General features: G+C 56.7%; 1 protein-coding gene across 1 annotated transcript; it reads left to right on the forward strand.

Annotated features, from left to right (window-relative positions):
• Positions 1-400: 400 nt before the first annotated feature.
• On the forward strand, positions 401-4,609 carry LOC141929627 (uncharacterized). The gene is made up of 9 exons (XM_074839360.1): positions 401-518; positions 794-903; positions 1,338-1,487; positions 1,904-2,080; positions 2,289-2,444; positions 3,343-3,444; positions 3,838-3,936; positions 4,195-4,254; positions 4,544-4,609. Exons 1-8 carry the CDS (start codon positions 401-403, stop codon positions 4,213-4,215), a joined length of 933 nt encoding a protein of 310 aa, XP_074695461.1. The 3' UTR covers positions 4,216-4,254; positions 4,544-4,609.
• Positions 4,610-12,592: the final 7,983 nt, after the last annotated feature.

Here is a 12,592-nt window from a genome sequence, read left to right on the forward strand (position 1 = left end):
CAGAGGGTACGGGAAAGTCCTGAGGGGACATAAGGGCAGGTGGAGGCCTGGGGGCACCCTGGGAGGACCCGTGGGCCAGTGGCAAGCTGTCTCCCTACTACCTGCAGTGGACGCCCCGCCCCTCGCAGCCCTGGTGGCGGGTCACAGTGGGGCCCTTTGTGACGCGCCCAGCTGGCCCTGGTGGCAGGTCACAGTGGGGCCCTTTGTGACGCACCTCTGTGACACCCTACAAAAGCCGCCAGCGTGGCTGCGGCCCTGCAGTGTCTGACAAGACAGTGACGGGACAAGACAGGAGCACGGAGCTGGCGAGGGCACCTCCAGCGCAGCCCACGTCTTTCCCTGCCACGCCCGGCAGTCCCACAGCACTGAGGCATTTCCCTACTTTTCTGCATTTTGCAGCATGTCAGAGAGAGCTGCCAGCCACCCCAGGGTGGCCTTGGAGGAGGTGGAGGCTGCCCAGGAGAGCAGCTCTCTGCCGGAGCTCTGCGATGTGTCCATGGTGCAGCTGCTACAGGCTGGTGAGTGAGGGCCTCCCGGGGCTGGCAGGGCCGGAGCCAGAGTGGGCGACCGGTTCGGTGCCGGGATCCCATTTCCTCGGCACACTGGAATCAGACGACCCGTGGGCAGGGGTGCCAGCGGTGCTTGAATGGCAGGGCTGCTCAGGGCTGGGAGCCACCTCCAGCACAGCCTCCCTTCCCAGCCGTGCTGAGTTTAAAGCTCTTTTCACTGTTTGGGAGGCTTGTGGGCAAGGATGGTGTGTCCTTACTGACTTCTGTGTTTCCACTCCATGTAGCCGAGACACTGCCAGAGCAGGAGAATCCGGAGCATCCAGACCTGCAAGCGGGACGGGATGCTGACAGCACCCGCTTGCCTCCTCCGCTCGACAGCAGCGACGTGATGCTGGTAATGAGCTCCCCCCTTGCTGGGACTCTGGTCTGTGGGATCAGCAGAGGGCTTGTGTGAGCAAAGAGACCCAGAATCAGTGAGGTTGGCACGGCCTCGCTGTCCCGGGTGAGATGGTTGCTGCTGTTCCTGAGCAGGGCCTACCACAAGGGTGGCCCCCGCAGCAGCTCCAGCCCTCCTGGCCACCAGCGAGCCCCTAGTTCTGCAGAGGACCAACACATGTTGCCCATGACCCCAACCCTCCTCCCTCACCCTGGGGGCCCTCTGCTCTCATCCTCCACCCTGCAGAGACTGCAGCCCCTGCTGCCAGCTTTTCTACAGGCACTGCTGCCAGCACTGTTGGGCACCAGAGCTGTTTGTGCTGCTCAGCCAAGCAGCACCACCAGGGTGCTGCTCAGTGTGACATGCCTTCCCTCCCTTCCTTCTTCGGATAGGTATTTGAAGAATCCCTCCAGCCTTCTCAGGCGACAGACACTGTCCTTGTGGCCACTGAGGCCCTGACAGCAGACGACTTCTATGCCAGGCAGATGGGCAGCAATGTCCTGGACATGGCCGTTAGAGACCCTGAGTCCTGGCTGATGGATGTAAGTACCCCATGGCTGGATTGCCCTGCCCGTGAGCCCTGTCAGGCCTTGTTCTTCCCTCCTTCCCGAAGCCAGCTCTCTCGGGCACCTGAAGCCATTTCAAGGCAGCTGAGAGGGATGGGAGGGGCAGCAGCTCCAGTGGCAGCTTGGGGCTGGTGGGTGCCTGGGGAGCCCTCAGGCTGGTTGGAAAAGGGGGTACCCGGCTGAGCAGGGGACACTGCTCTCCTGCACTCCCTTCCTCGTGCTCTCCTTGCATCCCTATCAGTGGCCACGGCCTGCCAAGAGGCTGCTGCGCTGACCGGCTCCTGTGGCACCTGCTGGGGAGCTGGATGGGAGGCTGGTGCTCAGCGACCAGCACAATTTTGCCAGGGTGGTCTTCACTGCTGCACAATAAGGAAACTGTGTGTTCTCTACAGGCCAGAAAAATGCAGGTCCTGCTGCCAGACATCATGGAGACCCTGCGGCATGCCAACACTGATGTCAAGATGAAGTCCCTGGAATTCTTCAGGAACATGATGGGTCACATGAAGAGGAAGGAGGCCAGCCTCATCGCTCTGCAGCTGGCAGAGAAGCTCCTGCCCCTCTTTGATGATGTAAGGCTGCTGTGGGAGCCTCAGCCCTACAGATGGGTGCTCTGCAAGGAGGGCTGCCCTCCAGCCCAGTTGCAGATCTGGTCCACAGTTCCTGTGTTCAGGATCTGACCGCAGAGCGCCTCCCCTCCCATCAGCCACGCTAATGCCCTTGCTCACTGTGGGCAGGGAGCGGCTGTTGCTGAAGTCCTTCTGTCCTCCTCCCTACCAGGAGTCCAGCCAGCTGCGGGAGATCTCCATCAGACTCTTCAAAGACGTGGTGAAGACTGTGGTGGGGAGACAGAAGAAAAAGATGGCAAAGAAAGTGCAGAGTGTCCTTCTCCCACTGTTCCTGCATAGGAATGACCAGATCAAGAGCGTGGCCAAGGTGCAGTGACCAGCAAGTATTGTCATGGAGAAGGGAGTGCTGACACCATGGGGGTGGTCTGGGCAGAAGAGGCAAGGGCCGCTGGATGTCAGAGTCTGGGAATGCGTGTCACCTCAGGGTCCCACTGCTCCGGTCCTTCCCTGCACTGATCCCACTGCTGCCTTCCTCCTTCCCCGCTGCTGCCCGCTTCAGAGGTGGATGGGGAGGTGGGGTCCCCTGCGGGCCCACTCTCCCCATTCAGCTCTACTTCAGCACAGCCCAGAGGAAGGCTTCCTGCAGCCCCGGCACGAGCAGGGCCGGAGAACCTGGCACAGACATTTCCCAGACCTGCTCTGCCTGGTCCAGCAGGGCTCAGCAGCAGCCCACAGTCACAGAGCCAGCTTGTTCCCCGTTCCCCAGACTGGGGCAGGGAAAGCTGTGGGAAGGGAGATGCAGCCCGAAGGGGACTGGCCCTGATGCCCAGGATCAAAGCTCTGCCCGTCTGGAGCCTGGGCACGGAGGAGCTGGGGCAGCCCCAGCTGGGGAGCCAAGCGTCCTGCTGGGGGTGTCCATGGGACATGCTGCTGGCTCCGTCCTGCCCCGGTGTCTCTGGGACTCCAGCCCTCGCTGCCTACAGCCGTGGGCCCACACCACCTTTGCCCTTCACTCTGCCCCCATCCCTGGTGGCAGCTCAGCAGCTCTTGAGGATCCCTGTTCTGCAGGCCGGCAGTGTGAGATGCCTGAGGTGGTGGCTGCCCTGTGTCCCTGCCCTGGGCACTGAACCCGGTTCAGACTCTGTCCCCTGCTGCCTCTTCCCAAAAGGGACTGGGAATGACACAGAGCGTGGCCAAGAGGAGGAGGATGCCAGGTCTCCTTCCCTGGGCTCTGATGCCATCTCCCATCTTGTGCTTCTCTGCAGGCCTCTAGGGACACCTTCGTTGCCTGTACAGAGTTCCTGGGGTGGAGGATGCCCAACTACATGCCTGAGCCGTATCACACACGGCTGGTTGGAGAGTTTTTGGTGAGGACAGTCCCCAGACCCCAGGCTGGCTGGACAAGGGCTGCCCCCCGTGCCCGTGGGGAGGGCTGTGCAGCTGTGCCTTGCTTGCCCTGCTCCAGCCTGGAGCCCAGAGCCTGGAGCTGCACCCTCCTTCCCTGCCTCCAAGCACAGATGTCCCCAAGAGCTCTCCTCCAGGAGACCTGGCACCCGTGGGCCCTGGCAGTGGGACAGAGAGGTCTTGCCACCCCCAGGCGCAATCTGCCTGTGGCGCTCTCTGAACCTCAGCCCCACCGGACTCTGGCTGGGAGATGGGAATTGCCGGGGGAGAAGGGGGTGCTGGGAGCAGGGACTGGTGCGGATGGCTGGCTGGGGAGGGTCCGTACCAGCCCCGTGCTCTTGTGCTTTCTCAGTTAGCGCACGACAGGAGCAGGGTGGAAGAATACCTGTGTCAGAGCCTGCCATACCTGGAGGACACTCAGGCCACCATACGAGAGGCGGCCGTCGGGTTCATTGGTAAGCTACTGTCCCCGGGGTCCCTCTTCTGGCAGCCCTGCCCCAGACCACCCCCCCCACCCCCGCAGGGCCCACCATGCAGGTGGGCTTGGGCTTGCTGGGGGCCTTGGTCAGTGCCACCGCCCTTGGGCACAGTCCTGCCCTGGGGTCAGCCCTGCTGAGGGGGAGGAGGGCGTGCAGCCGAGCTGGCAGGGCTGGGGGCTGTGCTGCTGGGAGTGTGCTGGGGAGCAGAAGTCTCACGGGGAGTTCTGTGCCTAGGGCTTGGTGTGGAGCACCTGAGGAACGTAAGCAAGAAGAAGATGAGGGAGATCTGCAACGGTGAGCAGGGGCAGTGCTGTGCTGGCCAGGGCTGGTGGGGCAGGGGACAGAGCCTGGCCAGGGTGCTGCCAGGCTTGGCCTGGCTGCAGGAAAATGCTCCAGGGGCAGAGGAACATGTCAGGGGCACATGGGGAATTCCTGAGCAGCAGCTTCCAGCTGGTCTGTTTGTCCCACTTGCTCCTCCTGGCCAGGGAAGGAGATGGGTGGGGCTGGCATGGTCTGGAGGGGACTCCTGGGGGTCTCTGCAGGCAGTGGAGTTTCATGTCTGCTCTGCTTCCTTCTCTTGCAGCCCTGCAGCCCTTGGTGGAAGACACCGAACTCTCAGTCAGGTCCCTGGCTGCTGAGACCATCTTTGTCTTGTCAAGAAATATGCAGACATCAAGATGGAGCCTGAAGTCACTGTGCTGCTGGTGCTGCTGAGCCTTGGAGAAGTGGCATTTGACCTCTGGAAAAGGGCCATATTTCAATACAAAGCTTTTTAAAAAAGAATGCTGGAACAATAATCCCAGTGCCACGGTGTCCTTCCCACGGGGAACACGCTGAGCGTGCTGAGCAGACAGTGTCACTCCCGGCCTCTGCCGCTGCCTGCAGGACAGCACACCCGGACCCAGGGTGCCCTTGTGACAAAGCCCCAGCTGTCCCGCTAGAACACAAAGCCCAGAGGGGAGGAGGAGGAGAGAAGCTTTAGGCCAGCCTGCCCCTCCTGAGACACCTCAGGGCCTGAAAACCAGGCACCCGCACTCTGCCAAGCTGGCAAGTTGTCCCTCTTCTGGCAGCCCCACCCCAGCCCCCTCCATCACTGAGTGCCCAGGGCTGTCCTTCAGAGAAGGGTCCCTGCACCCCAGGGGCTGTGTGCTGGGGCAGGGACTCTGCCGCCGGCCAGGGTCAGCTCTCAGCCTGCCCGGGGTCCCGGCATCTGCAGACGCATGGGAGCTGCAGCTCTTGACCTTCTGGCTCTCCCTGGCCACCTCCCTGGCTGCCCTCCTGGGCAACGGCCTCGTCATCACTGCTGTAGCCTGTGACTGCCACCTCCACACCCCCATGTAATTATTCCTCCTCAACCTCTCCCTCCTCGACCTGGGCTCCATCTTTACCACTCTCCCCAAGTCCATGGCCTATATCCTGTGGGACATCAAGGCCATCTCTTATGCACGATGTGCTGCACAGGTCTTCTTTTCATCCTTCCTGTTTGGTGCAGAGCATTCTCTGCTCACCACAATGTCCTGTGACCGCTACGTTGCCATCTGCAAACCTCTGCACTGCAGGACCCTCCTGAAGAGCAGAGCAGGTGCCAGAATGGCAGCAGCTGCCTGGGGCAGTGGGTTTCTCAATGCCGTGCAGCACACTGCCAACACATCTTCCATACCCCTGTGCCAGAAGTGTGATCCTACTGTGCCAAATAACAGAGAGGCTTTGCTAAATGTGTTATCAGTTTCAGAGCTGACTTGCCAAGGAGCATCTCTGTAACAAAAAAGCAGCTCTCCAAAGGGCAGGTCCTGAAGGCTGGGATCTTTTTCCCACTGGAGTCAGAGCTAGGTTCCTGAAACCACACTTACCACGGCTGTTACTGAGTTTTCTTCTCAGTGGGCTCAGGGAGAGGGGCCCAGGGAGATGTTTTGGGGAGTGAGGGCTGGACTCAGCTCTCACTTGTGGGCGCCCAGTGCCCCTGGAGATGGTGAACAGGCTCTTCAGTGCCTCCTTAGTTCTCTCCCACATGCAGCAGAGCTGAATGGTAGCCACCCAGATTTCTGGAGGGGAAACCGGAGACCCCTGGAGAGCAGAGGACATCTCCAGGGACACCATATGCCTGAGGGTGGGCCTCCCAAACCAACAGATCATCCAAGGTGGAGTCATCCAAAGGCAAAGCACTCTATTTAAGTATCCATCAAGGGCTCTGCCATCCCAGGGGAGACTGTGGGGACCCAGCAAGGTCACAAAAAGGCGACTGGACGGTGATTCAAGTCTCCTTCAGTAAAAGCCCATGGGTGGTTCAGTGTGCGCACTGGAAAACACCCCGAGTCACAAGAAATGCTGCGAGATCCTTCCGTAGCTTTAGACCCCCAGGAAGGAGTTCAGTGCCTGTGCTGCCCACCCAGTGGGACATGACCAGCACAGCCTGTGTGGAGTCACCCCATAGTCCCTGAGCCCACTTGCTCTGCAGAGCATCAGCGCCAGCTTGGAGCTCTGTGAGGAGAACAGGGAGGGGGCCAGGAGTACCAGGCCAGATCAGGAAGCAGAGCTGGAAGTCCTTGCTGTCTTCATGCTCGCTCCTCCAGGCCTCGAACGTGCCTGGAAAAGGACTGGTGTCCACTGCTTGCCAACTCTTAGTGCCATCATCCTTCCTGAAGGATGGAACGGAGGGAGACGCTGGGACCTGTGTCAAGGTTTGCACTGAAAGAAGTGTTGACCCAGAAGCCACATCATTCTTCTGCTGTCCTTCAGTCCCTGTGCCCCTTATTTCTGAAAGAGGAAAGTCTCATGAATGAAGTAATGACACCTTCAGAGGAAAAGAAAAAGCTATGCGTGCAAGCAGAGCAAAAAGAAGAATTCATGCACCGCTTCCCAGGGGCAGGCAGATGTTTAGGACAAGAAGCAGAAAGGGCAGAAGGGGAAATTTTCTATCGAGTTTAAAGGCAGAAAAACCCTCTCATCGTACTGGATCGGTGCTGGCTCAGAAGAAATCCCTGACCAACCTGATCTAACTGTCAGGTTCTCCCTGCTCAAAGCAGACCATGGTGCTAGAGACCTCCAGAGGTCCCTTCCAACCAAAACCCTGTAGGGGGAAGGGGCTCAACAGTGGAGGCAGGGGTAGTGGACACTGCTGTGTGTTGAGGCATTGCTGGCCTTTGTGATCTGTGGCTGGCCCTGTCCTCAGGAGTACACAGTGAAGGAGCTCATCCTTAGAAGGAGGCTCTGCTTTCGGGTACCAGGAGTCAAACTAGCAGAGCGATACCACAGAAAATTTCTCAGAAACACTGCTGGGCATTCTAAAAAACACAGAACAATGAGGGTTGGAAGAGGCCTCTTGGAGACTGTCTGCTCCAACTCCTTCCTACTCAAGCCCAGTCAGCTGGAGCAGGTTGTCCAGGACTGGCTCTAGATGGCCTCTGAATACCTCCCTAGAGTGAGATTCCACAGTCTCTGTGCAACCTCTTCCAGTGATCAGCCACCCACAGTAAAGGGGTGTTTTCTTAGGTTCAGAAGACATTTTCTGTGTTTCTGTTTGTGCCCGTTGCCTCTTGTCCTCTTGTTGGGCACCACTGAGAAGAGCCCAGCTCCCTCTTCTTCATGTCCTCCCATCAGGTGTTCGTAGACATTGACAAGAACCACCCGCCTCCCCCCAAGCCTCCTTTTCTCCAGGAAAACTGTCCCAGCTCTCTCAGCCTCTCTTGCTATGAAAGATGCTCCAGCCCACTGATCATCTTTGTGGCCCTTTGCCGGACTCACCCCACTAAGCTCACGTCCCTCTTGTACTGGGGCGCCTAGAACTGGACACAGTACCACAGAAGTGGTGTCACCAGCATTGAGTAGAGAGGAAGGGTCACTTCCCTCAACCTGACGACAACACTCTTCCTAATGCAGCACAGGAGGCTGATGGCCTGATTTGCTGCAGGGGCACACTGCTGGCTCTCAGTCAGCTTGTGGTCTACCAGAACCCCAAAGGTTCTTCTCTATCAAATTGTAGAGAAGCTCTCAGTCACTCGACCCCCAACCTGTACTGGTGCAGGGGATTATTTCTCCCTGTGTGCAGGACTTGCTTTTCCCTTTGTTGAACTTCATAAGGTTCCTCTCTGCCCAGTTCTGCAGCCTGTCGAGGTCTCTCTGGATGGCAGAACACCCATCTGGTGTCTCAGCCACTTCTCCCAGTTTTGTGCCATCAGCAGCTTGCTGAGGGTGCACCATGCCCCATGTTAATGAAGAGATTACACAGTATAGGACTTAGTACCAATCCCTAGGGTACACAATAAGGGACTGGCTTCCTAGTGGCTTCCTAGTTCCTCATGGCCCCCGTCATGAGGGGAGGGAGTGGGGTGGGCAAGCTGGGCTCATCTGCGGCTTGACGTGATGAGCTCACCGGGTGTCGAAGTGGCTGGTCCCCTCGGGGCTAGCGCCACTCGTCGGGAGGGGGCTATTGGGAGGCCGGCTGAGAGCCCCCGGGGACCCTGCGGTGCTTTGGGCAGCCGGCCATGGTGCTGCAGTGCCCCATCAGCCCCACAGGAGATGCATCCACCTCCATCGGCTCCTCCTCTTCTCAAGGTGGATCCACCTCCATGGGCTCACGGCCCCGCTGTTGCAGGTCAACCTCCATGGGCTTGACTGACCCGCCAGAGCTGCTGCTGCTCCCGTCAGCCCTCTTCATTCTAGGGCTGTGCAGCCATCTTCAGGGGTTTCAAGAACCTCTTTCCGCTCAATCTACTGGCTGTGGGCTCCTCTACTACTCATACCCGCTGCCACAAGCTCAACGTCTCAGCGAGCTGTGGGCCAGCCGCAGGGGTTGTGTAACGGGCGGCTGCTGACGTCACCAACGGATGCTGCTGGGATTGGGCCTGAGGCCCAGGTGGCCCCTGAGGCCCAGGCGGTCCCTGAGGCCCAGGTGGCCCCTGAGGCCCTGAAGGCCCCGTTCCGGGCACCATTTCCTTGCCAGAGAGCAGGGCTGCCCCTCAGGCACCGGGACGGCCTCCAGCTCCCCTGGTGTGCCCTGGGCTCCACTAAGCTCACGCCCCTCTTGTACTGGGGCGCCATTCAGCAAAACTGTCTCCCTGTGAAATATTATTCGAAAGACTGAGGCAGCTCCCCAGGTTTTATTAGGTTTTATTCTTTTCCTACAGCAATGTCTGAATCCACCTTTCTTCTCCTGCTCTGTCTAACCTGGATGTGATAGAAAAGTGTGTTTTTGGAACAGAACTGACACTTTCATAACATCTCTAAAATAAAATGTGTCCATCCCAGTGCACTGACGGATGTTTGGCCTCTTCTTCCAAAGCTGGTGTCAACAACAGGCCCAAGGAACTTCACACCATAATGGCCTATTTCTCCTTGGAATCGGAAGAGAACAGCTCATGGTCCTGTTGGTAGCTGTTAGAAACCAAGGGTTGGATTTTGGACTCTCCCATTGGTGTGTGGTGACTGTGGAGATGGTGAGCGGTCAGTGAGATACATGCCCAGGGCTTTCTCAGACATGACGGTGCAGATGAAATCCTCCAGGAAGGTAATCTGGAGCTTCCTGGAGAGCCTTTGGGGTTCTACAGGGACAGTGTGTGCCTGGGGTAAGCGGTGAGTGAAGCCCCACTAAGTGAGAGATCACCCAAGGTGGAGTCACCCAAATGGAAAGTGCTGGATGCTGGTATCTGTAAGGAAAAAAAGATGGACATGCCTGAGCAGACACAGACCAAGTCCAACAGAGTTGGCACCTCTGCAGCCACCACACAGCACCAGAACAGACACAAGCGTGGACAACGGGAGAGGTATGCACGAGACTCCTTGTCGCTCTGCTCCTTTCTGGGTTTCCTAGAGGAGTTCTTGACGTGGCTGTGGCTCAGGCCTTTACCTCCTTTGCAGCCTGTACCAAACTGCTGCTGGTCTCATGAAGGGGGGGAGCAGCATCAGGTGCGTCCGTCACAGGCATCAACCATCAGATGCCATAAGAGAGGCAAGGTCTGTCCCTTCTTCTGCCGACAGCTGCAGGCATTGCACAAACAGAAAGCATATCACACAGGGCTCTGTACTCGCACCCGTGATGTTACAGTCAAGGGACAGACCAATCATTTTAACAGTGTGTCTGGATACATCCTGTGTTGAAAGACAGCCTCCCCCAGGCACAGCAGTGGTTCACACCAAAACTCAACTGAAACTCTAAAGGGAATTCAAGGGCACGAAGATGAGCTGTGGCTACCTCAGGAACAGTTAAAGAAGAAGCAGACCTAATGTGGGACCACTACTAAATTTAGTAAAGTAGGTGTAGATCCATGGGAGATACTCTCTGTCTCTCTGCCTCGGTTACTACCAGCAAGGTCGGGTCTTTCAGGACTTTGTGCTTTGAGGTAGGACTCTAGAGGGGAAAGGGGACCAACCAGTGGTGGATGGGGCTCAAGCCAGAGGTTACCTAGCAAACCACACCCTTACCAGCCCATGGGACCAGAGAGGCTGCATCCAAGACTGCTGAGAGGGTGTTTTTCCCCAGGAGGTGCTGGTCTGTTATGATCCTGGTAAGAAAGGACCCCGTGAGACTCCCTAAGGTGTCATTTAAAATGCTGTTCGTTGGATCTAACCCTGTAAGGGGAGAATTGCACAGATGACCTTGTGTCCCTTTAGATGGCTGGAGCCCCAGGTGGTAGAGCATCGAATGGGCCTTCAATGCAAATGCAGCACATGATGTTAGACCCCATCCATTTAAGACAGTCTCCTGGTTTGGTCATTCAAGCTACTATAGGATTTGCTTACAAGGAAAGAACTCTATTCCTAACTGTTACAATAAAAAGTAAAGGTGTTTTCAGGAGAACTTCTCGCTACACTGTTAGCTACAGATCTGTGCAGCCCAGCAGAAGGGTGAAGGCTACGCTGTGTGTGCAGCACAGCACAGCCCAGCACTGCCTTCTCTATGTGCGATGCTCTTCTGGTCTTTCTGTGAGCTGTTTCTTTTTTAGCCAAAGGAGGCCAAGGGACAGATCCCAGACCAATGAAAAGCTACAAAGGAAGCCCCCAAATTTTCGTAGAGGGTACACTGACGCAAAGCTATTACCTACATTTCCAACCTCTGAAGTCCTAACTGCAGCAGTCTGCAAGCTCTGAGCTCCATCTGTCCGCCTTGCATTTCAGCAGGTAAAATGAAACTAACCTAGTACAAAAGTGTGCTTTGTTTCTGTTCAAAGTCTGAAACACCATATGGATCGAGAGATTGGCTACGTAGAACTAGAGACCTCCCGAGAAGAGGACAACTGGACCCTGAATTCTTCCATGAGCCTCTGCTGTAGAGACCTTCACAGCCAGTTGAATCCCTTCTCCTGGGGCACACTGCAAGGCACAGGTTCATGGAATGGATGGTGGGAAAGGGACCGCTGCGGTCTGTGGTGCAGCCTGCCACCAAAGGGTGGGCTATCACCAACACCAGTTTCCCACTGGCTGACAATTTGTGGGTCTGAAACCTGAAAAGCTCCAAAGATGGAGATCCCAGACAGTCTCTGGCTGTCCTGCTGCAGTGCAGCACCACCTTCCTCATCCACTTTCCCTAAGGCCCCGTGTGAAGCTCCCAGGAGGCAGTTTGCGGCTGTTGCCTCTGCCGTGCCATCTGCCACTGCAGAAGAATTTGACTCTGCTACTTCTCCAGGCAGGTGTCACCTGCTTTTAGACTGCCCTGTGCCTCCCCTTCAGCAGACTAAAGAGGCCCAATTGCCTCAGTTTCTCCACCACAGCTCACGTGCTTTAGGCCCCTAAGCCCACCATGGCAGACTTCCTCTGGACCTTCTCCAGTTTCCACATCCTCCTTTCAAAACGGGGAACCCACGGGCTCACACGGCATCCATCATAACTCCCACACTGTCCTCCCTAGGTCATGCCTCGGCTGGTCTCGTCACTGCCTGTCCCAATGCACGAGGTTATTCTGCCCCCAGTGCTGACCTTGCCCCCTTCGCCTTGTGATATCGCTGTAGGTTTCTGTTGGCCAAATCCACAAGCGTGTCAAGGTCCCTCTAGACTGAAACCCCAACACGTCAGCATTTAAGGTTTGTGGGCCAGTGCCTCAAACAAGATAACCTTGTGGGGAATTGCAGGACACTACAGGCAGAGAAAGAAAATTATGTTAATAGAGTTGCTATCCAAGGTGACAAATTGCCACAGCAGGCATCTCAGAAATACCAAAAAAAGCTACAAAGAAAGGCAGGCCAGTGGATAAAGGATTAACAGGGCAGGCTGTTCTTTTTGGAGGATATTAGGGTAGTCAAAAAGAAGCAATTGAGGTTTAAAGGAATGAAAAAGGAAGGAAAGGATGTGGTCAGGACTGTTTGGGGGCACCTGTGTGGCAGCCCTGGCCCTGATGTGAATCCCTTCAGTTATTCAGGGAGAATCTGAGAGCTTTTCCTAATCTGAAAACACGAAGGGGAAGGATCCTTCAGGCTGGAAGGGGCCTCAGGAGGTGTCTTGACCAACCTCCTGCTCAGTGTCAGGCCAGACCAGATTCCTGAGGGCTTTCTCCATGTCTGTTTTGATCACTTTCTGGAATAGAGCCAATGCACACTCCCAAGGAAACAGCTTCCAGTGCTTGACTATCATCATGCTGGAAAAGTTTCTTCCTGTATGTACCTTGCCCCTGTCTTGTTTCAGCCCATTGTCTCTCGTCCTTCTG

The sequence above is a fragment of the Strix aluco genome, chromosome 14 (genome assembly GCF_031877795.1).
Source record: "Strix aluco isolate bStrAlu1 chromosome 14, bStrAlu1.hap1, whole genome shotgun sequence".
NCBI lineage: Eukaryota > Metazoa > Chordata > Aves > Strigiformes > Strigidae > Strix > Strix aluco.

Coding starts and splice junctions, on each gene's coding strand:
- LOC141929627 (XM_074839360.1), top strand. CDS start 401: ATGTCAGAGAGAGCTGCCAGCCACCCCAGGGTGGCCTTGGAGGAGGTG. Junction 1,488..1,903: donor CTGAGTCCTGGCTGATGGAT/GTAAGTACCCCA, acceptor TGTTCTCTACAG/GCCAGAAAAATGCAGGTCCT. Junction 3,445..3,837: donor GGCTGGTTGGAGAGTTTTTG/GTGAGGACAGTC, acceptor TTTCTCAGTTAG/CGCACGACAGGAGCAGGGTG.